General features: G+C 40.8%; 2 protein-coding genes across 2 annotated transcripts in view; one reads left to right on the top strand and one right to left on the bottom strand.

The window, feature by feature from the left end:
- The window catches only part of gnav1 (guanine nucleotide binding protein (G protein) alpha v1), a 26776-nt gene extending 7464 nt beyond the window's left edge, over positions 1-19312 (top strand). Inside the window, exons 3-9 of the mRNA XM_018664704.2 lie at positions 1321-1413; positions 1966-2126; positions 4181-4309; positions 12156-12285; positions 12472-12543; positions 14850-14937; positions 17618-19312. Of these exons, the coding sequence (XP_018520220.1) occupies positions 1321-1413; positions 1966-2126; positions 4181-4309; positions 12156-12285; positions 12472-12543; positions 14850-14937; positions 17618-17808 (864 nt within the window). The 3' untranslated portion in view covers positions 17809-19312. The remainder of the gene's footprint in view (positions 1-1320; positions 1414-1965; positions 2127-4180; positions 4310-12155; positions 12286-12471; positions 12544-14849; positions 14938-17617) is intronic.
- Positions 19257-21739, bottom strand: npb (neuropeptide B). The gene is made up of 2 exons (XM_018664705.2): positions 20517-21739; positions 19257-19866 (listed from the first exon to the last, which is right to left on the bottom strand). The coding sequence occupies exons 1-2, from the start codon at positions 20778-20780 to the stop codon at positions 19738-19740; spliced, it is 393 nt and encodes a 130-aa protein (XP_018520221.1). The 5' UTR covers positions 20781-21739; the 3' UTR covers positions 19257-19737.

The raw sequence follows: 21739 nt of genomic DNA, 5'->3' as shown, positions 1-21739 counted from the left end.
TACGGCAGAATTATGAGTTTAATTAATGTGATAAACACTGTACTTCCACTCTCTTTCGCTCTAAGCACTGCAAAACAAAAAAAGCACTTTTGATAGCTGATCCCTGGGGTATGATATATGCAAACATTCGCACTTTGCTCTTTGTATATACATGCATAGTTTAAGGCATATTATTAGCATTCAAATCATGTGTGTTTATCTCCACATTAGAGCAACCACAAAAGCTATGAAATTACAAAGTTAGACAGTTCTAGTTTTGATTCAACAGTAAGTCATATATCAAAAGTAGGTCATGTTGATACATCCCATGCATTTTAATGCTGCAGTAATCATGATTTTTATGTTAACAATAGATCAAATAACTATATGAAAGGTGTTGCTCGTAGTGACAAGAGATTTATCACCCAACACTGCAATTCCCCTCACCTTGACTGAGTAGTGTTTTTAAGCTCACTGCTTTGGTTTTACAGCCCACAATTTTAATGTTTTAGTCCAGTGTTACCACTGTCACCAGTGTTGTTTCCAGTAGCAGGCAGCTGTTTTAATGAAAAAGTTCAGATAAACCTACTGTCCAATTAGCAACTAGCTTGTCAACATAGTTGAACATTTACATGGATAGAAACACGACTCCAACTAAATGCCAACATTGATCTGTGCCAACTGGAATGTATAAATAGGAACTTGTAAACTGTTGACATGTTTTCACCATATGAACTTTATAAGGTTATGATATATAAATGTTGTGTTTTGAGCTCTTATGTTATATGAAACTAGTGTATTGACTTCCACTAACTTTCATTCTCAATACAAAATCAACTGAAATCACACTCAAATCTCACTTACTGCACAAACTCAAGAGGCAGTCCGGTGCATAACCCCTTGTAAAACCACAGTGTGTCATTTTACACTCTTTTTTCCTGTATGGATTACACAAGCGAAATATAACATGGTGACTAATGAGTATTAGTGGAGCTGGTTGGCAGATTTTGTTGCCTTTGGACAATCTTCAGGAAATCTTTTCACAGTTCTGTTAGTCTTACCCCCTAACACTCAACACAAACAGTCCCAGAGAGGAAAATAATCAACTCAAACACACCTATTCCATTATATATGACATGCAGTCATAAGGCAAACTGAAGTAAACCCTTAGCAAACACAACAATGTCCAATTAGAAAAGTTAATCTTAATGTCTGTGAGTCAGGGTAATATTCTGTACAGTTTGTAACAGCTTTTTGGTACTAGTTTTGGCCTGATTTTTTGTTTTGTCCTGTTGACATGGCTGTTCATGAACTTGACCTCTGAATCCTGTGCTTTGACAGCCTGCAGTTCTGGATAACCTCCTGACCTCCATGAAGTTCGTCCTCCATGGCATGGGCGTTCTCCGGATCAATCTGGCTAACAGCAGGAACAAGGTAGTCCATCTGCATGTCTCTCTCTCTGCTCTTTGTCGTACTTTCTCAAATCTTTCCCTGCACTGCACTGAGATTGCCACTAGAGAGAGGCATCTGAGCACTTAAGCCACAGCTGCTTAGTAAGGCACCACACACACACACACACACACACACATACACACACATATACACATGAACACGCACAGCAACAGTTTGTTTGCGTGAGCAAGAACAGAAAGTTAGAAGATAGGTGGGTGGTTTGATTATGATGTTCAATTTGATTTGATCTTTATTGTCAAAGTTATCAGAGCTCATACACTGTCCACCCACTCAGCTCATCCTGCAGGGAGATGATGACCAAAGTACTTCCTCTATTAAATGTCAGCAGGGTGTGTATGTGTGCGTTTGCACGTGTTTGTGTGTGCATCCATTCATTCATGCATCTATACTGATTACCAAGTCTAGAGAGCAGAGACAGACTCATAAACTTTTCTCACATCCTTTTTTCCATCTGGCCTCCACCCCTCCCTGATCATCCATCCACATTTCTGTCCCCATGTCTTCTTCTCACAGGTCCACGCCCATTCTGTCCTGTCATGTGGGCGGTGTTTTGACGAAGAGCAGGTGCTGTTTCCTTTCCTGAGCCACGCCCTGTACTGTCTGTGGGCCGACCAGGGGGTGAGGGCTGCGGTGGCCCGTGGATATGAGTACGAGCTTAATGACTCAGCGCTGTAGTGAGTACTCTTCCAGCACACCGTCACGCTGGGCTGAGGAGATGCAGGGGTCTAATTAGCTGGACTTAGCAGCTGATGTTCGGCCGTGTGCTCGCTGTCACTGGGAATCAGAGTCTTTAGAGTGTAGAGGACAGAAGGAGGGAGACACAGTAAATTCTAATTGTGTGTATCTGCTATCAGTATATCCGTACACACGTGTCTATTTTGTATTGCTTTTGGCTTTGCACATATTAAACCAAAGAAATGCCACACAAAAAGCTTCAGCTTCAGCTTTGGCATTTTTCCACTCAAAGCAGTTTTCTAACATAAAAAAATATACAACAAATAATTTTCAGTGCAAAAGAACTGTTGCAAACAAGTGAAAAGTCAGTGCTAAAAACCTTGGTCGCATTTTTTTAACCGCTTTGACGCACACACACTGAAGTTCACAATACAGATACACGTGAACGTCCCGCGAGTATTTTTCCTGCATGCCTCTACTGCGTGTAATGTTACAGCCAATATCTATAACCAGCAGCAATATCAGATCTTGATCATGTGATTAACTCCTTGGTGTTGAAACTTGGCACAAAAACAGACTTTCGATACCAGGTAGTATCAAAGCATTTCGGTGAGTGCCATAAGAGAACCAAAGTTCGGTACCCAGCCCTAAATAAATGTGATTATGACAAAAAAAAATTAAAAATGTAAATTTGAATATTTAAAAGAAATTAGACATGCACAGGCACTGTAGTATAGTAAAGTAAGATTGTGAGGTTGAAGACAAAGACTAAAAATAAGAGACGCATGTGTAATACAGAAGTAAGACAGAGCTGGGACCCACCAGGAAGCCGTCTGTTCTCATCCTCTACCCCAGCGAGAGGCCTCAGCTCTGGGGTTATCTACACCGACAGGCCTCCCTGGTTCCCACTGAGAACCACCGCACATCACTATCACCCTCCACTCTCCTCAGGCACAAACACAACACACACACACACACACACACACACACACATACATTCACATGTTTGTTCTTCTGTACTTGTGAGGACCCTTACTAACATAATGCATTCTCTAGACTTAAATACCTGTAGCATAGCTGTCAGAATATATAGTTTCAGGTGTGCTGACTTGCCACTATTTATTTATTTATTTTTATATATGACTAGGTGTAATATAAAAGTGTTGGCCCATAGTGCTGAAACCACAGAGAATTATAACCCGCTCCCCTCAAAATTTATGGAGCGTTTTAGTGTCTTTAAGCTCATTGTTTTTGTTTCTAGCCTAGGCTGGTGAACATAATGGAGCTTGCTCAGCTAAAGAGACTGATATTTCCCTCAGAAGTTAGTGGAGATTAAAGCACGGCTAAAAGAAGAGTGAATGTTTGTAGCTGCTTCCCTCAAATGCCACAAACCATTTAAGACAGCCCTTTGAAGAATTGAGGACTGGTCAAAATTCACTTCCCTATAAAGTGACACTTCTCTATAAAACTCAGAATGGTCCTCACAAAGACATAAGTACAAAAACACACTCACATGTCATCTGCGCTGCCCAGCGTCAGGCAGGCAGTGTGTTTTGTAAGCAGCAGGATGTTTGTTGCTGTCTAAGAAACTGATTCAGGATGACTAGTTGAGAATGTCACAGGCAGTTCAGGTCGCTGGAGACATCAGTGTGTGTGTGTGTGTGTTTGTTTAGAAAAATCTCACTGTGCGCACACACATGATACAGTTGATTACACTAGCTGTGTTAATAGCTAATCTGTGTTTGAAAGCTTAGCCCCAGTGTGTTATTATGGTAAATCACAGAGTGAATATTCATCGTGATGAGCCGCTGCGCCCCCTGGGGCTCCTGTCTTATCACCGTACACCCTACCCACCACCTGGCACGAGCCAGGAGCCTGTACAAGCCTACACATCCATCACTGATACCTGATTTTATTCTCTTTTGATGTCAAGTTTGTCTGCGGGTCATCAAATATTCCATCCTCGCTCTTTCTTTTCCCCTTGTTTCCTCTCTGTCTTTCACCTTTTTGCACCCCCTTCCTCCTCTCTGTCTCTCTCTGCCTCGTTCTGTAGTTTCTTTGAGAACATGGCCCGCATCACGTCTCCAGACTACGTGCCCACAGAGACCGACGTTCTGCGAGTACGACTGAGGACAACCGGCGTCATAGAGACCCAGTTTAAAGTCAACCACCTCATTTTCAGGTACACACCTTTCACTTTGCTTTTCATTGAGACAAACTGCTGCACAATAAGGGTGCTTGCAATGTCTGACTGACTTGGAGCAGTCGCCATCATGCCTGCGCTCGATTTCTCCAGGAGCGTCTGTCGTACCAACTTACTTCACTTCCCTAGCCGTGACACTCTTATCTCTGTCTACAGCCATGTGATATGCCCGAGATGTGAGATGGAGATGGGCAGCCTCATTCAATACGTCAATATGGCACCTATCAGTTGGCTTTACACTCATCTAGTGGCCGCACACACATTCAAAAGCATCAGTGGCTCGTCTTATCAGTGGAGAAGCAGAGGGCAGGTATCAGAGCTCAGGAGGCTGATGTCAGATGACCATATTCATCTCTGATCAATGAGCTGGTGTCACAATATAACACCTACTTAATCATCTTTCAGTGGCTGAACTCATTTCCTGATGGTCATGACAGGGTGACAGATATTAATGAAGCTGATTTCTTTACAGCCTGACTGAGCAAACCAACATGAAAGAAGCCCACACTAAAACACTAATAATGTTTAATTCTACTGATGGTTAATTGTGTTGTTTGAATGTGTTTTTTTTTCTTTGCACCAGCAGCTCTTTGGTTGACTTTTGACAACCAGTAGTAGTATTTTCAATACTGTTACCAACAGTAGTTTTGGTTGCAATAACTCAACAATCCTTATTTTTTAAAACATTTTAAATGCAACAGTGTTTAATTTTATTTTATCAAACAAGCACTACAGCAAAAAAAAAAAAAAACATCCCATCAATCCATTAGTTATAATGCTTATCCTTTGAGGGTTGTAGAGGAGCTGGAGCCAATCCCAGCTGACATTGCACAGGTAGGCACAGTCTATCACATAGCCAATGTATGAAGACAAACTACCATTCGCTTCTATGAGATTAATCTAATCTCAGTGTTCTTTGGACTGTTTGAGGAAGCAGGAGTACCTGGAGAAACCCCACGCAGGAACAGGGAGAACATGCAAACTCCACACAGAAAACCTCCAGCCAAACTTCTTGCTGTGAGGTGACAGTGCTAACCACTGCACTACTGTGCTGCCCAGCAAAAAAAAACTACAAAAGGCAGAAAAGGAAAATTTATGTCTTCCTTCTGATTAATTTTTCCAGTTAAATCACTCCAAGTTAAACATGTGGTTCTGGTGGCTGTAGTATTAAGTATTAAGAAGTATTAAAAGGAATTTAATAGACTTTGTTGAATCATCAGTTAAGCTGTAAGCAGTGAATGAAAGTGTCAATTTAACAATGGTTTTCACCAAATAATTTGATTAAATCCCTGATCTCTCATATGAACACTCAATGAACTCAACTGATACAGACTAAGAGACTATATATATGTATAGACTATATATATATATATATGTTAGCAGCTCTCTGGGTTCACCTCTTTAGTTTAGCCTTTTAGCATGCTAACATTTGCTAATATTAGTATTTAACCAGAAACCAGTATTTAACAAATTAATCTGTTGGCCCAGTGATGGCACTAGAAGAAAAGTCAGGGGCTCACTACAGGTGAGTAATGGTCCTGTACCCTGTAGATGTAGAGATATTTCAGTTGATATGTGAAAAATTATTGTCGTTATATAAATGGATAAAAGTGATTGTAGTGTCCAGACAGCAGCATGACCCATGTACCTTACCACAAATGGTTAAGATTTTAATCTAAACCAGTAATTTCTTAATGAACTCTGAAAATTTGTGGTCTGTGGAAGAGGAGATGAAGAGGTCGGTATCAGCTCATAACAGCAACATGACGGATTGTGGATGATTTTCCACAGTTTGGTTTTATTGGAAGGGTAATGAGCCATGGAGGGTTAACAGGGATATAGTGCATTCAACCCTTTTTTTTCTATATATGATGTGTGTTAGTGTCTGTTGACAGATTATCTATCATTGCGTTCAAGAAAATCAGATTACTCCGTCCCTTTGTCCCTTTCTTATTATTATATCCACCTGAGGAGCACGTCCTCCCTCATCCCACCACAATATCAACCTGTCCTTCATCCCCTCTCGATGTTACACTTCAAATGAAATTATAATAATAAAAATACATTACCCCAGCTTTTCATAACATCTCTGTTTAGCATATAAACATCGTAGAGAGAGCCGGTGTGTCAGCGGATGGCTTCAGTACGGTGCATTGGTGTCACATTTAAATGCCTCCTGTATGTCTCTCCGGATGCCACTGACTTGTGTGTGTTTTTGCGTTAAATGTCACACACTCATTTGGCTTAGTTTGACAGCTCCTTCACACCAGGAAAAGTTTCAGCAGCAAAGAAAAAATGCTTTGATCATAACCGTATCTGTTGTCCTCTGCAGATAAATGCTGCTTTTTCCTCGCAGTCTTACTGTTTGCGTCACACTTGAGTCACTCAGAAGCTGATCGTTATTGCTTTTTTTTATGTGTTTGTGTGCACATTTTTTTCCTGTAAAACACTGTGATGATGATGTCACCATTAGGTGACGGAGTCAGATATGAACGGATGGTGGGGGGGGGGGGGGGGGGGGGGCAGAGTCCCAGGTGGTGCTGCAGGATGGAGCCAAGTCTCCCTGCTCTCACACACCCCTTGTCTTATCTGCCTGAATTCTTGAGGAGATAAATAATTTGGTTTAGTTAATTGACACAATTGTACCATGAGTGTGTGTCTGTCCTTGTGTGTGTGTGTGTGTGTGTGAAAAGATCAAGCCCTTGGAGTTGAGGAACGGCTTAGCATATGTTGATGTAATTATTCCAAACTTGGCAACAAAAAGGTTATTAAAGGAGATGGTTTGTGCTTTCATGAACTGTGTTTGTCACAAAGAGAGAAAAAAGAAAGCAGGTAAACAGCACCTTTCCCCATTCAGATATAGACAGTATGTAGTTTTACTGAGCTAATAAAGGAACAAATGATTGTCCTTAATTATAAGTATCCGTTTTAATTCATCAGAGTTTTTAGAAAGCAGCAGAGACAGCGGAGTTAACATGGAAATGGAGGCTTCTGCTCCACCTTGGTCTCATTTTGTAAAAATTGAGGCTGCACTTGCAGCTAACACGATGTGAAACTGTCTCCCTCAGTTTTCTATTCTCTTGTTGGTTGATAATCAAGGTTTCTCATCTGTGCCAGCATCTGCGCCCTGCATTCATATCGTTTTGTGTTGAACTTTGCTGTTGCTAAATAATTCTCACTCCTCCTGTATTGCTGCAGGATGTGTTTGCTCTGCTGAATCTGCAAATTTCAAGTCATGAATTGAATGAATTGAAGTGTGGTAATCATGCAGGTCTATGATGTATGCTATGTTACTGAAAGGCTGTTTGATTCTGGCAGGGGGCCTTTGTTTCATGTCATCATACGTCAGACCAACTTCGCTGCTGCTCTCCTCTTGATCTCTGTCTCTTTAGATTGTCTTCTATCATGTCAAAGCAAAAACGCCATAAATATCAACTTTAAAAAGAATATGGGCTCATATTAGGAACATACTCTATCTATCTATTTTGAAATATGCAACAAATTAACCCTGGAATTGTTGTGAAATAGAAACATTGTATATCCATTTTTTTCATGGATTTTAAAAAAGCTTTCAAGCTTTGTGAAACAAACTTTGGAACTGCTTTATATCCAATTTCCTCACAAATTGCTTATTGTTTCCAATACATTTACTTAAATGAGCTATTGTATGTTATTTGGTATTAATTACAGGCAATTAATTAATTCAAATTAAGTGCTGCTGTAACCTAGAAAATAATTTAATCAAGTGAACATGCAAAACTTTTTAATTTGCCTACTTGCAAGCACACAGTTTACATATGTGGGGAAGAAAGTTTCCAATGAAAAAAGGAATTATGAATAAATATTCACGTGTTCACATATGTAACAGATCTAGACCCTCATATTAGTTTATTTTGGATATATTGATCGGTGGATAAGAAAATACAGCAGAAAAATGTTTACAGTTTATTTAACTGTGAAATGTCATAGTATGTATCTTGGTTACAATTCTTTAATTACAAAACTTAGAGGATCCCTCTCAGAATTACTTATGCAGCGTGTTCATGTTAAAAATGTTATATTAGAAATATCACAATCCCATTTTTAAACTCGATAAGTTTTAATAAGTATCAAGTAGCTGAATAAAATCCACTATTGGTACAGGCGAAGCCGAAAAAATTTTTTTTTCCTAAACTTGGATGTGCATTATGTTGGATCAGGTTTGTGTCCTTGTCGTCTTTGCTTCATCTCATGTTACAAGACAAAATATTTACTTGAAACCAAATGTTTCCAAAATCAGTCATGGGTTTTGTCTGACTCGATCCTGCTGCACAAAAAAGACAACTGCTGTCTTCCTCCTGCGCCTCCTCCGCTGTGTTTAGATCAAGAGGTGGAGGATAGGGGGAGAAATAGATAAATTAGACCTCATGCATGCTCTTTTAGAAATTTAAGTTTTAACCAAATGACATACAGTACATGGTTTTTTTTTCTTGATTTTACTTTGTTTTTAACTCTGCAAAGTTAAGATGCTGCAGGTGAAGCATCTTTGTGTTCTTCTTACAGAGCACATGTTTTAAAGGAATAGTTTGACATTATGGGGGAAAGCTACGCCACATAATTACTGTTTCTACATCTCTGTGTACAAATTAAACAAATGACATACAACCTGTTATTGAAGGTTAAAGATGATTCTTGTACTTTACACAGAGCCAGGCCAGATGTTTCCACCTGGTTCCAATTTTCTTCCAGTCAAGCTAAGCTAACCACCTTTTGGCTCTAGCTCCATATTTAACAGGCAGATAGATGAGAGTGTTACTGATCTTCTCTTGTAACTCAAGAAAAGAAAGCATCTTTGTGTTTCCTACAATGTTAATGCAAACTATTCTCATAGGATAGGTTAAATGTGTGCCAAAATCCCATTGAATACATGGGTCATTCAATGATACTCAGTTTCTTGAATTGTCAGGAGGAGGATTCCTATTCCCTGATCCTCAAAAGACTTCCAAACAAAAACTGCAATGTAGAGCACATGCTCTGAGGTGTTAAAGCTCCAGTTACCCCTTACAAAGAAATATTTATTTATGACAGTTTTTATTGTATTCATTCGTTAAAAAAGAACAAATACTTTTCCGTACTAGACACAGGCAGTCAGTAAGTCACTGATGAATTAACACTCCAGATCGAATTATCTCTTTATTCAAACACTTAATTAATGCAATGGATGTCTTAAAGTGGTAATATTTCCTGTTTGTGTGGAAAAGCATACAGTCTGACAGTTTTACAGCCAGACACAGCTTAGTTTGCATACAGACATCCTGTTTGACCTTTGACCTCTACATGTAATAAGGTTCTGGCTCTTCTCCTGAATCATTAACATCACCCGCTCTTATAATTACAACTCTGCAGATGAGGGTGAACATCATGGGGCAAGAACAGGAGGTGTGGAGTGGGGAGAGGAGGAAGGGACGATGTAAACTGAAGATGAGGTGTGGTGTAAAAAAGAAAGCATTAAAGTGTGGAACATGTTTGCTCTCTGTATAGAGAATGGTTTGCTTAATCAGTTATACTTAATACAGTACATGCAAAACTCAAGTTAACTCCACCAACTTTTTTCCAGCTTTGGAGGACATCTTTTGTGTGCAAATCTTTGCACCTCCCTGGAGATGTTCATCAAAGGAAGATAATGATAGTGACGTGTTGTAGGCTAATTTTGAATCTTAGTCAAAATAAATCAAATGCAATTAAAATTAATTTTACAAAAATTCAGATGTGTTAACTTGCCATTGTTGCTTAGAAATCCCCATCCTGATGAGATGTGTGACTGGACATGTTAAATCTAAGTCAAAGCACCACAGTGCATTGGTCCAAGCTCACAGTGACCCAAAGTTTCTCGCTCAAGTTTGATTCAACTCCAAGTCATGTGACTTGGGTACACACCTCTGCCTTTTTCTGTCTGAAATAAATAGTTTGTATGGTTTATTCACTCCATTTGAGGGCGGTTCTCTGAACACAGAACTTGACTAAATATGTTACAAAAGGTAAGAAGTCAAGAAACCGCACAAGCGACTGTAGTCACTCTGTTAGATACGTCTGTGTTTGTGTATCTGTGTGTGAACTCGCAAAGCAGGCAGCACACTGTTACTAACTAGAGTGTGTAACATTAGAGAGCGGTCGTGCACATGTGCTTGTGAGTAGGTTTGTGTAATGAAGCAGCAGCTTTGCTGACATGTTCTGTGCCAGGCTTCAATTTCCGCAGAAAATTTCCATTGGAAATCTTACCTCATTTTTATGTTGCACTGCCTTCACTGTTTGTTTCCATCTTTGTGCATCTGTGTTTCCACATGTTCATTTCTTCTTCAATTCTTCTTAATAAAGAGGTGCATTAACGTGATGGAAGCTCAAATGGAAGGTGGGAGATGGCACATATGGCTCTGAAAATGGGAGAAGTGGGACGGACTGATCAGTGTCTCTCTGCTCTTATTCCCGTTGTGTTTTTCTCTCTCATGCTTTTGGAGAACACTGACCTTTGTGCTGCCGTGTTGTGATTGTCTCGGGCAAAATTGAAAAAAGGGGAACCCGGTCTGCAGAGACGTGTGACACGCTCCTCTTCGTTTGTGTGTGTGTGAGTGGATATCGCATATTTGAGGAAAATCTGACCTTATCCAAGACCAATACAATCTGTCATTGATTAGAGTTAGCCCGCAGTACTACAGTAGGCTATACCATCAGTATGGAAGGTCATGAACACACAGAAAGAACACTTTTCTACTGGAAATTGAATCCTGATAAAGGACATGTCAGTCACAATGAGATGTAATTTCACATACTTGCACACACAAACACACACATTGACAACATAAGTTCAGTGCTGCCTTCACTGTCTGATGAATGATAAGTAAACAGTCTTCCACCCAGCAGACAGCAGAGTTCCACATAACAAAATATTGTTATGTGGAATAAATAATAATACAAATGTTAATGCTTTTGCCTCCAAAACCAGGCAGTAGAAAATGTCTCTAGTGTCTTGTTAGCTCAGTATAAAAGAAAGGTCAGATATTGTCTAATACCTAAGAGTCTGTGAACAAAATGACTTCTCCTTCAAGAAGTGACTTCTGTTTGATACTCAACATGTGAACAGCAGCTTCTCTGTGGTGTGAGAGTTGCTGCTCTCTCTCTCTCTCTCTCTCTCTGTGTGTGTGTGTGTGTGTGTGTGTGTGTGCGTGTGTGCGCTCATGCTCATGCTCTGTTTACTCTCTTGAACCTCCCTGATTGGAGTGTGTTGGCCAGCTAAATCAGGGCCACCTGGGCTCAGTATCACAGTGTGGATCTCTATTATTTCTCTACACATGTTTTGTTGTGCTTTGGTTTTAGTATTATTTCCATATCCTACAGCACATTTTCTTCACATGCTCTGTTGGTTTTTTGTCTTTGTAATATTTATTCTGTAATAATGTTTCAAATATTGTCCATCTCTGGGGCCCTCTCCATGGGTCTTATGACAAATAAACATATATTTTCACTTGTCATGGCAGAAAAAGCACAGGTGTAACCAGAAACAATAATGATAGAACGCTTCCATTCATTTGTACCAATACCACATGTCAATGAGTCAACTGGAACACCCAATGGGATACAGCCATGGGGGAGGGTATCTGATGATCTAAGACCCAAAACGTCCTATGTCTTAAAGCTGCTATAATCAATGTTTTTATATTAACAGTGATTGAGTAAATGTAGTGAAATGAATCCAAAGACTTAAGATCAGTTCATTGTTTGTCCATGTTTCTTCCATCTGTGGGCACATGGTCATCATTCTTCATTGTTCTCTCCATCTCTCTGTGTGTAGGATGTACGATGTTGGAGGTCAGAGAACTGAGCGGAGGAAGTGGATCAGTTGTTTCGAGGATGTCAGGGCGGTGCTGTTCGTGGTGTCGCTCAGTGGTTACGACATGACTCTGGTGGAGGACCCCTCCATGGTACAAGCTACACCCAGTCACTGCCTGACAAATATTTATGCTCTGTAGTCAAAGTGACTAGAAACCATTTGCTAAGTCTCAACCAATCAGATTATAGTTTGTCTTCATAGACCAAGTTTTAAAAATGAGAGTTTCTCCTCTGCATCTCTGCAACTGTCTGATGGTGTTATTGTCTTCTCTCTGCAGAATCGTCTGCAAGAGAGTATGAAGCTCTTCTCCTCCATCTGCAACAATGTCTTTTTCCGCAGCACATCCATGGTGAGAAATACATCAGTAGCCATTTCCTCAGCCTTGGAAAAAAAGATAAAAGTAGTAAAACAAATTGGATTTTAAAGTAGACTTAGTGTGTGTTTGAAAAATAGTGTGTGTTTGTGTCTGTGTGTGTTTCCATGCATGCCATTTTTAATCTTTTTTTCACTGGTTTCGGTCACTTCTTTTCTTCTACTGAAGTTAGCATGCTAACCAGCTAGCCCTAGGCTGTCTTGTAATATCACTTTGCGATATTGAGTCACTGTAGTGACCAGTCTGCCCACAGTCCAACATGAAAGCATGAAGAAGTAGCGCTGCCCAGAATATTCTAACCTCTTGTAAACACAGTGAATTTAAACAGTTGTTAATGCTAACACTGGCTATGTAGTGATAACAAAAATGTACATATAGCACCTTTAAAGTACCATCTAAGGCAGTGGTTCTGAACCTTTTGTGACCCCTTAGAAGAGTGTTTTGTCAGTTTAGCATTACATTCCTATAACAGACGGTCAAAGGTCTAGTGAGCTCACTTCGTTCTAATTCCACACCCCCATTTTTTTTCATTTTCATACTTGTAGTCTTCAGACCCAACCGCAAATATTCACATGCTCAGGACTACCCCCCAAGACCTGCAAATAGACTTTGATGAATAGTTATTGTAAATCCCCTTTAAAAATGCAGTGTTTACTTGTTGCCAAGGTTGGAACCACTTCTCTACAGAGTCACATCATGGGATGGAAAACAATCTGTGTTACTATATAATTATTCTCCTTCTCATCCTGACATGTGGATTGGCACGTATAGCTGTAGCTTTGTTTTAAAAGTCACAAGGAAAAAAGGTTGAGACAACAGGGTCCAGCCAAGAAGGGCGGAAAACACAGTTCAGTCTGACAGGTCAGTTGGTGGACAGAGCTAATGGGGGAGATACAAATAATATCTCTTTGTTGCCCTCTATTTGTTCTAAATGACACCATGAAACAAAAATAACACTAATGCTGTTTCCACACACACACAGATCGCAGCCTCAGCCCTTTGTGTCTGCGTCTTCTGTCACTCGTAATTAAACAGCGAGTTGTAATTAGGGTGAGCTTTGGCGAGGTGACATTTTCCCCTCGTTGTGTTTTTCCATTCCCGCTTCCGGTAAATGATCACATTAAAACAAACAGTGTAACGAGCTTGTTCAATTTATTCCACTTAACTTGCATTTAAGGCCCACTTAAAACACAAGGCACTGATGTTGGTGCTAGTGTCAGCTGCTGTCAACTCTGCAGCCTTGTTTGCTGCGCTTTTCCAGAGGCCTTTCACTGTGTTCAACATTTGCGTTCAGCCCAGATAGCAAGAAAACTCAATGTTTCTGTTTCAACTTATTGATTTCATTAGGATAAGTAATTACCAGTTGGTATTTGGTCAAAGTTTTGGTGTTGCATTATTCTTTTTTTAACCATAAAAAGTTTTATTTAAGGCTTCATTAGACCCAAATGGGCAATTAAATGTCGGTGTGTGACGTGTTTATGTGGGGGGTTGTGTGTGGGCCTGCACGTTAACACGGCTAACAGGCTCATTAAACAAAAGTGTTTAATGATACCTTTTTTAACGTGGGAGGAAAATTTGTAACCTCCACCTCAATTAACTCGTCACTGTGGCTGGTCAGTGATAATTACACACCAAGGTGTTGCTCTGTATCCTGTTCATTGAAAACCTGCTCTACTTCGTCCCCTCCCTAGTTATTATCAGGGGCTTTCCTTCTGTGTGTGTGTTTATTTTAGTGATCAAACAGGCCAGAAAAGCAGGGAACTTGATCGTACTTTTAATTGGTCGACTACAAAGCCAAAAAGTACCTGTAAGACGTGCCGGCAGCCGAGCAGGAAGTCGACTTTAGAGGCAGTAAGACAAAATGGCAGGAAGACAGACATTTATGAAAGTAGTAGCTGAGTTTGTTGAGCTCTTGCTCACTACTACGTGAGTGATTGATTACACACTGACACATGGAGCAGGGTCATTGACCCACCATCATCACCTTAAGCTGGTATCAATGCTTTGATTTTCGCATTTTACGTAAATATCTGTAAAGTGACAATAAATGTGACTATAATGTTTGGAACTGATTCATTGGTTTCATTTTGTTAGTTATTGCAGCGCAACAGAGGAAAGTCACCAAATCAATTCAGTATTTCCTTTTGCTCGTGATCTTTTGAATTGATTTTCTTTTTCCACTAGAGAGCAAGCCTTTGATTTGTGATGAGCTTCTTGTGCTTTCAGCTGATTGTCTGTTTTTTTTTGTTTTGTGTGTGTGTGTGTGTGTGTTCGTATTGCAGATTTTATTCATGAACAAGATAGACCTTTTCCAAGACAAGATTTTACACTCTGGGCGACATCTGCGGTTATACCTGCCGCAGTTTAAAGGTAGGACTGATGTTATTTATGTTATGTATTCTTTCATGCACATATATTGACTTATAAGACACAAAAAATACATGTATTTAAAAAGGTCCAATATTCTATAGAACTAAAATATCCAGTTTTGATTAACACTGTCAGAGAGGAATTAATTTAACCACATTATTTATTATTATTTATTAATGAGGTTGTAGTGTGCAGTAGTGTTGAACTGGGCTGCCTTATTTTAACCCTTTGATGCACAACATGGGTCAAAAATGACCCACATTTATTTCCCATGTTATTTCATGGTGGCTGAGTGTTTTTGCTCTATCTTTGAATCAATTATTTCATGATTGAATATTCCAAGTATTCTTTAAATATCTTGTTCTTTATTACCACAGTTCTTTATTTCCATTTTTCCTTTCATACTTTATTTTTAAAAATTGTTTTTGTATTACTACATCAAGTTAACACACATGGGTCAAAAATGACCCATTCATTCAAGTGTGATTTAAAATTAAATTACTTAATAACCTGGCCAAGATGTCCTTTGTGGATGAGGCAGAATCTGAAGACCCGGGGGAAACTCAATTCCCACAGAGGTCCCCGAGGTAGTCGAAAAGCTTCTTGGTGACAAGGCACCAGGCGTGGATGAGGTTTGCCCTGAGATGCTAAAGGCTTTGGATATTGTGGGGTTGTCTTGGCCATCAGGTCCTTATACAACCAAAGTGGGAGTTGTGTCTGCATCCTTGGCACAAAGTCTGACATATTTTCAGTGGGCATTGGACTCCAAGGGTGCCCCTTGTCTCCAATCCTGTTTGTGATATTGATGGACAGGATCTCAAGGCGCAGCAGAGGTCCGGTTTGGGAACCTCAGGATTGCATCACTGCTTCTGGTAGATGATGTTGCCTGTTGGCTTCATCAGACCAAGACCTCCAGCACGCACTGGGATGATTTGCAGCTGAGTGCGAAGTGGTCAGGATGAGTCAGCACCTCCAAGTCTGATGCCATGGTTCTCTGCCAGAAAAAGGTGGATTGTTCCCTCAAGGTTGGGGGGGGGTTGCTGCCTGAAGTGAAGCAATTCAAGTAATTTGGGGGTTTGTTCACGAGTGAAGGCACAGAGGGGTGAGAGATTGACAGGCAGATCAGCACACACAGCGTCAGCAGTAATGGGGACCTTGTACCAGACTGTAAGGCGAAGAGGGAGCTGAGCCAGAAAGCAAAGCTCTTGATTTACCAGTCGATCTATGTCCCAACCCTCATCTATGGTCATGAACTGTGTGTAGTGACCGAAAGGACAAGATCACAGATACAAGTGGCTGAAATGAGTTTTCTCCACAGGGTGGCAGGGCTCAGCTTTAGAGATAGGGTGAGGGGCTCAGACATCCGGGAGAGGCTTAGAATAGAGTCGCTGCTCCTTTGTGTTTAAAGGAGCCAGCTGAGGTGGTTCAGCATCTGATCAGGATGCCTCCCTTTGCTATAGTAAATGCATGTGGGTCATTTCTGATCCCATGTGTGTAAACTTGATGTAGAAATACAAAAGCTGTGCTTGTTCATTAAGTAAGAAAGAAAAAAGAAATAAGTAAAAATGATGATTTGTGCTAAACAAAAACTAGATTTTACTGAATACTTGGAATAGTAAATGATAAAATACATTTATTTCAACAATATCTCCTAGAAACACATGAAATAACATAGAAAATGGATATGGGTCATTTTTGACCCATGTTGTGCATTAGAAGGGTAGTGATACAAAAAGTTATTTTTTTTCTTCCAAAAGTAAGAAAGGAAATGGCTAAAGCCATAGAGTGTGTATTGTAAACAAAGAACTTTGTCTTCAGCCGCCTCAGTTCTTTATAATCATCCAAATCAAAAGACATTTTAGTAAAAGACAATGAATAGTACAGACTTAATCTTCCATCTCACTTTTCCTCTTAGGGGATTTTATAATTCACAGACCAACTGATAATTAGTCTCCCACACAAGCGGACACACACTGTTACATTTTTGAGGGATTTTTGTATCTGCTCTGCTCAGTATTTTGTTCTCCATGTCTCAGTGGGCTCAACAGGGGCTGTGTCCTCTCTGCTCTCATGCAAATGTCAATATAAATGCTAAAACTCTTGGGATTGGGGTCAGACAGCAGAGCAAACGTCCATTTCCCACTGACCTCAGATATGATGACTAGACTAATACAGTGGCTTCCAACCTTTAATGTTTGACGTACCCCCACAGCCCCATCAGAGGAGCTCATGTGTTCCTTCACCAACACCTGCCCATGACACTCCAAATGTGTTTATTTGAATTCGACTTGTAGTGGCAGAAGCTTGATGTTTGGACCTTTTATAATTTAACATGTAAAAGTATTGAAATCAGGACTTTTACTAGTAATGGAGCACATTGACATTCATGTTTTAGTTCTTTTACTTAAATCTGAATAAAGATCTGAAGACTTCATCAACCACTGCTTAATGTAACTAGTTTTCGCTGAACTCTCAATCGCATCTCTTGGTATTCAAGTCTTATAACTGACTCAGGTTGGTGTGCTTTAATGTTATGTAGCTGCCATTGGTGATTGTTTATTGGTTATGGTGACAATAAATGCACATCTTAGAAACAGACTTGTTCAGTTGTCTGTGCTGAGCAGATCTTTCACTGTAAAGTCTCACCCCCCCCCCCCCCCCCACCCCCCCCCCCCTCCAGGTGCAGACTGTGATGTGGATTCGGCGGCCCGCTTTATCGCTGCCACCTTCGTTTCTCTCAACGCTATGCCCAGCAAACTCATCTACCACCACTTCACCACTGCGACCGACACCACCAACATCCAGGTCGTCTTCCAGGTGGTTATGGACACAATAATCAAAGAGAACCTGGAGGCAGTGTCACTTTTGTAACTGCTACTCTGGACTGGACAGTCAGTCTTTGGATGTGTCGTTTTAAAAGACAAAACAAAAAGGCATCAAACAGAACATCATCTCATCCAGGTATATTGTCTGTTTGCTCTCTTTAGTAACAGCCTGGGAGCTCTGATGCTCTTTGCTGCATTTCATCCTCTGTGATGCTTGATTTCATGTAGCTTTGAAAAGAATATGGAAACACATTAAAGGAGGACCACATGGCCACATGGGGTTAAGGCCTGAAATATTGACTTTTGAAACCTTGTGTTGAGAGTAATGGGCATTTATATTTTTGTACTGTACTATGAAATCAGACTCTGACTAGTGACGTTACACTTTTTGAAGACTTGATATATATGTGCCATTTATTTCCCTGTCCCCTCCTGTGTGTGTGTGTGTGTGTGTGTGTGTGTGTGTGTGTGTGTGTGTGTGTGTGTGTGTGTGTGTGTGTGTGTGTGGGCAGGACACAAGAAAGGGTGAGGATTTACTGTTTGTCCGTTACTTCCTCGGTGCAGGGTTCACTCATGCATACCACGGTGTGTTTTCCGCTCATTCATCAGTCGTGTCTCTCCTCTGTGCACCTACCATGTGCGTCACACCCTCCTAATGAGGCACTGATCACTGTAAAAGCACCATAGTCTGTGTTTACTCTTCCTCAGCTGAGATCATCCACGCACGTTCATTTTAATCTGTGCTTTCACTCATTCCCCTGACTCCCAGTCAGTGACGATGCCAAGAAACTTTAATATTGGAAATGGGAATACTGTGTGTTTGGAAAAAAACAACAACAACCCTAAAGCCTCTAACTTGTGTTTCATTTCCTCATGTTGGCCTCTGATGATTATTGTTGCAATATCTGACGCACACTAAACCCCGATTTGTCAAGCAGGATGATGCCTCCTCTATGTGATTTGTGTGACATTAACTCTGCTGGGGTCTTGCTGTTTTGAAGGCTTCCCCTGAGCGACTGACTGTGCTATCACACCAGCTCCTCTCTGACTCCAGTAATAAACAAGATAAGGTAATGAATGATGAGGTCTGATATGGATACTGAAGGTGAAAGAGAGGCGGAAACAAACACCCCCAAGTGCCTTATGATGAAGTTTTCTGTTGTGTAATTAAAATGCTCCATACATGTATGAGCTTTCTACATGTGTATTTCTCTTTCACTCTTTCTATTTCCAGAATAAATCATTGTATTTCATACTGTATCTTTAATAGACCACATTTACACACTGTTATTTTATAGATTGTGTTGTGATATCTATGGAGACAACAATGTAAGTCACAAATCAAGGCAAGTTGTTTCCTTTTTCATGCTGCTCTAGTTGAATATAGGTAGTTGCAGCCCTTGCTTCTTGTGCTTGTCTGTGAGCTAATACAATGAAAGAGACGCAAAGTGAGCCTATGTGAAGAATATAGACAAATCTAGGACACACAACAAGTTACCAGTGTTTGTTCATTTTAATAGATAAAATAAATAAAAGTACTTTCCAGGAAATTGCTCTGCAGTCAACTTTCTGAACATTTAATACATGTTGGTAACGGCGAGTACATGTCAGGGGTTAAACAGTAAAGACGGGAGATCATCTGAAAAGAAAGTGGTTTCAACTAACATCTCTCGCACTGATTTTTTTTTTTCTTTTATACTCCTGTTTACTCAACCAAAGCAAAACTGAACAATGTTTGTGTTTTTTTTTTTTCAAATAAGAGCGAACATTCAGAGTCTGCAGCGGTCCATCATCGATAATGATCGGATTTTTTTCCTCTGCGCCATCACCCCCGAACCCCAACACACTCATCATCCATCCCCCTTTCATTCCTTTCCTTAATCTTTTTTTTTTTTTTCGGGTTTCCAGAGAGGCGCTCCCGGGGCTCGGGTGGAGGAGGACGAGGAGGACTTTCTCTGCCGGTCCGAACCGGGACTCACGCGGACAGACAGTCCAGGGAGTCCAGGGTGAGGAAGACGTCCGCTTTGCACTGGAACGTGCCCGTCCCATCCCGCAGCAGCTCGCAGCTCTTCAGGTTTGGAGAGATGTCCTTCACGCAGATGGCCTGCAGGAGGAATTTAAAGTTTAAAACTAGAAATTCGACGAAATGAGCTTTTAGTGGTTTTATTCAACCATTACACATTGCAGGGACTCAGTATATACTGACTCACACTGACTTAATACTCCTGCATTGCATTTATCTGTCCAACAAGCAGCCAAATTACTGGGACTGTTTCGTTTCACACTTATAACAAGAGGCTATTGCCGCAACAACATGAATGGCGCGGAGCCCTCCCCTACAGATAAAATCCTATATTATCAAGGCATTTTCCTCAGATAATGGTGCATTCATATTCATTACATTGCTCTAGTTAACCATCTTTTAACGCTGCTCGCTGCGCTTTGACCTGCAGCGCTCACTGGTTTGCGCCTTTACGCATGAGTTGTTAAACATTTTCGACAGTTTGGAGCCCAGCTGTTTGTTTCGTCCTCTTAATGAAAGTAAAAGTAATAGAAGTAAAAATTTGATTAGCTACTGTCCAACTTTTGCTTACTTGAAATAATCCGAACTTTTACTATTCAAGCTTTTCCATAAATGTAGTTCTTGTGGTGCTGAGTGGAAAACACATTTTACGCGCCGCTTCTTCAGTGTGGACAAGACAACAGAAGCCCCTCAAACAGGAATCAAATGGATAGTATCTGAACTGTACTTACCATGCTTTTGAGGATGGAGATCTGCCTGTTAGTCTCTGGGATCACGTTGTTACCTGCTGTCTCCCCGCTGTCCATCAGCGTCTCTTCAGACTCGGACCTCCGGACGTACGGCGACCTCCTGATACCGGACAGCAAACCGGAGGCGCGACCCACCGAGTAGTAACTGGGCCCGGTCGACTGCTTGTACCAGGCTTCGACTGGATGGCAGGAGATGAGCAGAGACACCCCGACGCACACCACGGCAAACCTGACTGACCTCTCCATGTCTGGAACCGTCTTGGCACTTTGATTTACGCAAAGGAAAGCAGCGCGCTTTTTCTTGTCTGCTCTTAGTGAGTGGCCGACTTTACGTTTTGCTGGGTGTTTGGAAAACTTTCTGGTGCTTATATAGGCCGAGCGGCCGACGTTATCGTGACCCAGGACGTTCGTCAAATCAGAATTGAGGTGGGCGGATGATGATCCGGGAGAAGAAAAAGACCAGTCCGAATTGATCCGTTTTTCATGGTCTGGCGGCGGAATGGGAGTGGTGGCGCGCGCGCGCTCGTGTGTGTGTGTGGTTATAGAGTATGAGGGGGTTGGAGACGTATAGGGATGTCAGTCTTTCTTTGACGTTCGTAGGGGTAAAAGTGAAATGGATTAACATCGGAGCACCAGGATAGACACTGACGTAAGTGGTCAACACTCAAACATACCCAGATGGTTTGTCAAATTAGTGACAAACAAGATGACCATCCTCATTTACCTTATTAGCAGATTCTTAGATCCAGAAATATCCTGAATGTCTAAAAACACTGGATGCAAGAGTGGAATCAGCCAAACGTGTACAACAAAGCAGAATCACTGCCCGTGGCTTTACAAGACCTCAACATCTGTGAAAATGGGCAGATTGGGAGAAAACAGAAAGCAGATCAATAAACATGAGTGAATAGTTGACTGATCCAAACAGTGTTAAGTCTCCACATCTATTAACATGGAGGGATTAAAAATCAAAGTAGAGCTCTGAGGAAAAACAGGCCTTTATCAATAAAAACCCTCTTCTTGATTGATTTGCTGACCTAACTGCTCATGCGTCATGAACTCCACCATGTCTGCAATCAGCAGACCAGCAGAAGAACAGCAGTGATGGCAACTGAGACAGAGAGGGATGCATCTACATTTGTTAATTAAATAATGATTTTAAAAAAACAGTTAAATATTGTGTAACCATGTTGCTTTTCTATGAA

The sequence above is a fragment of the Lates calcarifer genome, linkage group LG5, assembly GCF_001640805.2.
Source record: "Lates calcarifer isolate ASB-BC8 linkage group LG5, TLL_Latcal_v3, whole genome shotgun sequence".
In the NCBI taxonomy this organism is placed as follows: domain Eukaryota; kingdom Metazoa; phylum Chordata; class Actinopteri; family Centropomidae; genus Lates; species Lates calcarifer.
Note: the sequence above shows the minus strand (reverse complement) of the source record. Positions and strands in the feature narration are given on the sequence as shown.

Bases quoted from the DNA above. Each gene is read 5' to 3' on its own strand.
- npb (XM_018664705.2), bottom strand. From the start codon at position 20,780: ATGGAGAGGTCAGTCAGGTTTGCCGTGGTGTGCGTCGGGGTGTCTCTG. The intron at 19,867-20,516 runs GTAAGTACAGTT...TTCCTCCTGCAG, and splicing joins TCTCCATCCTCAAAAGCATG to GCCATCTGCGTGAAGGACAT.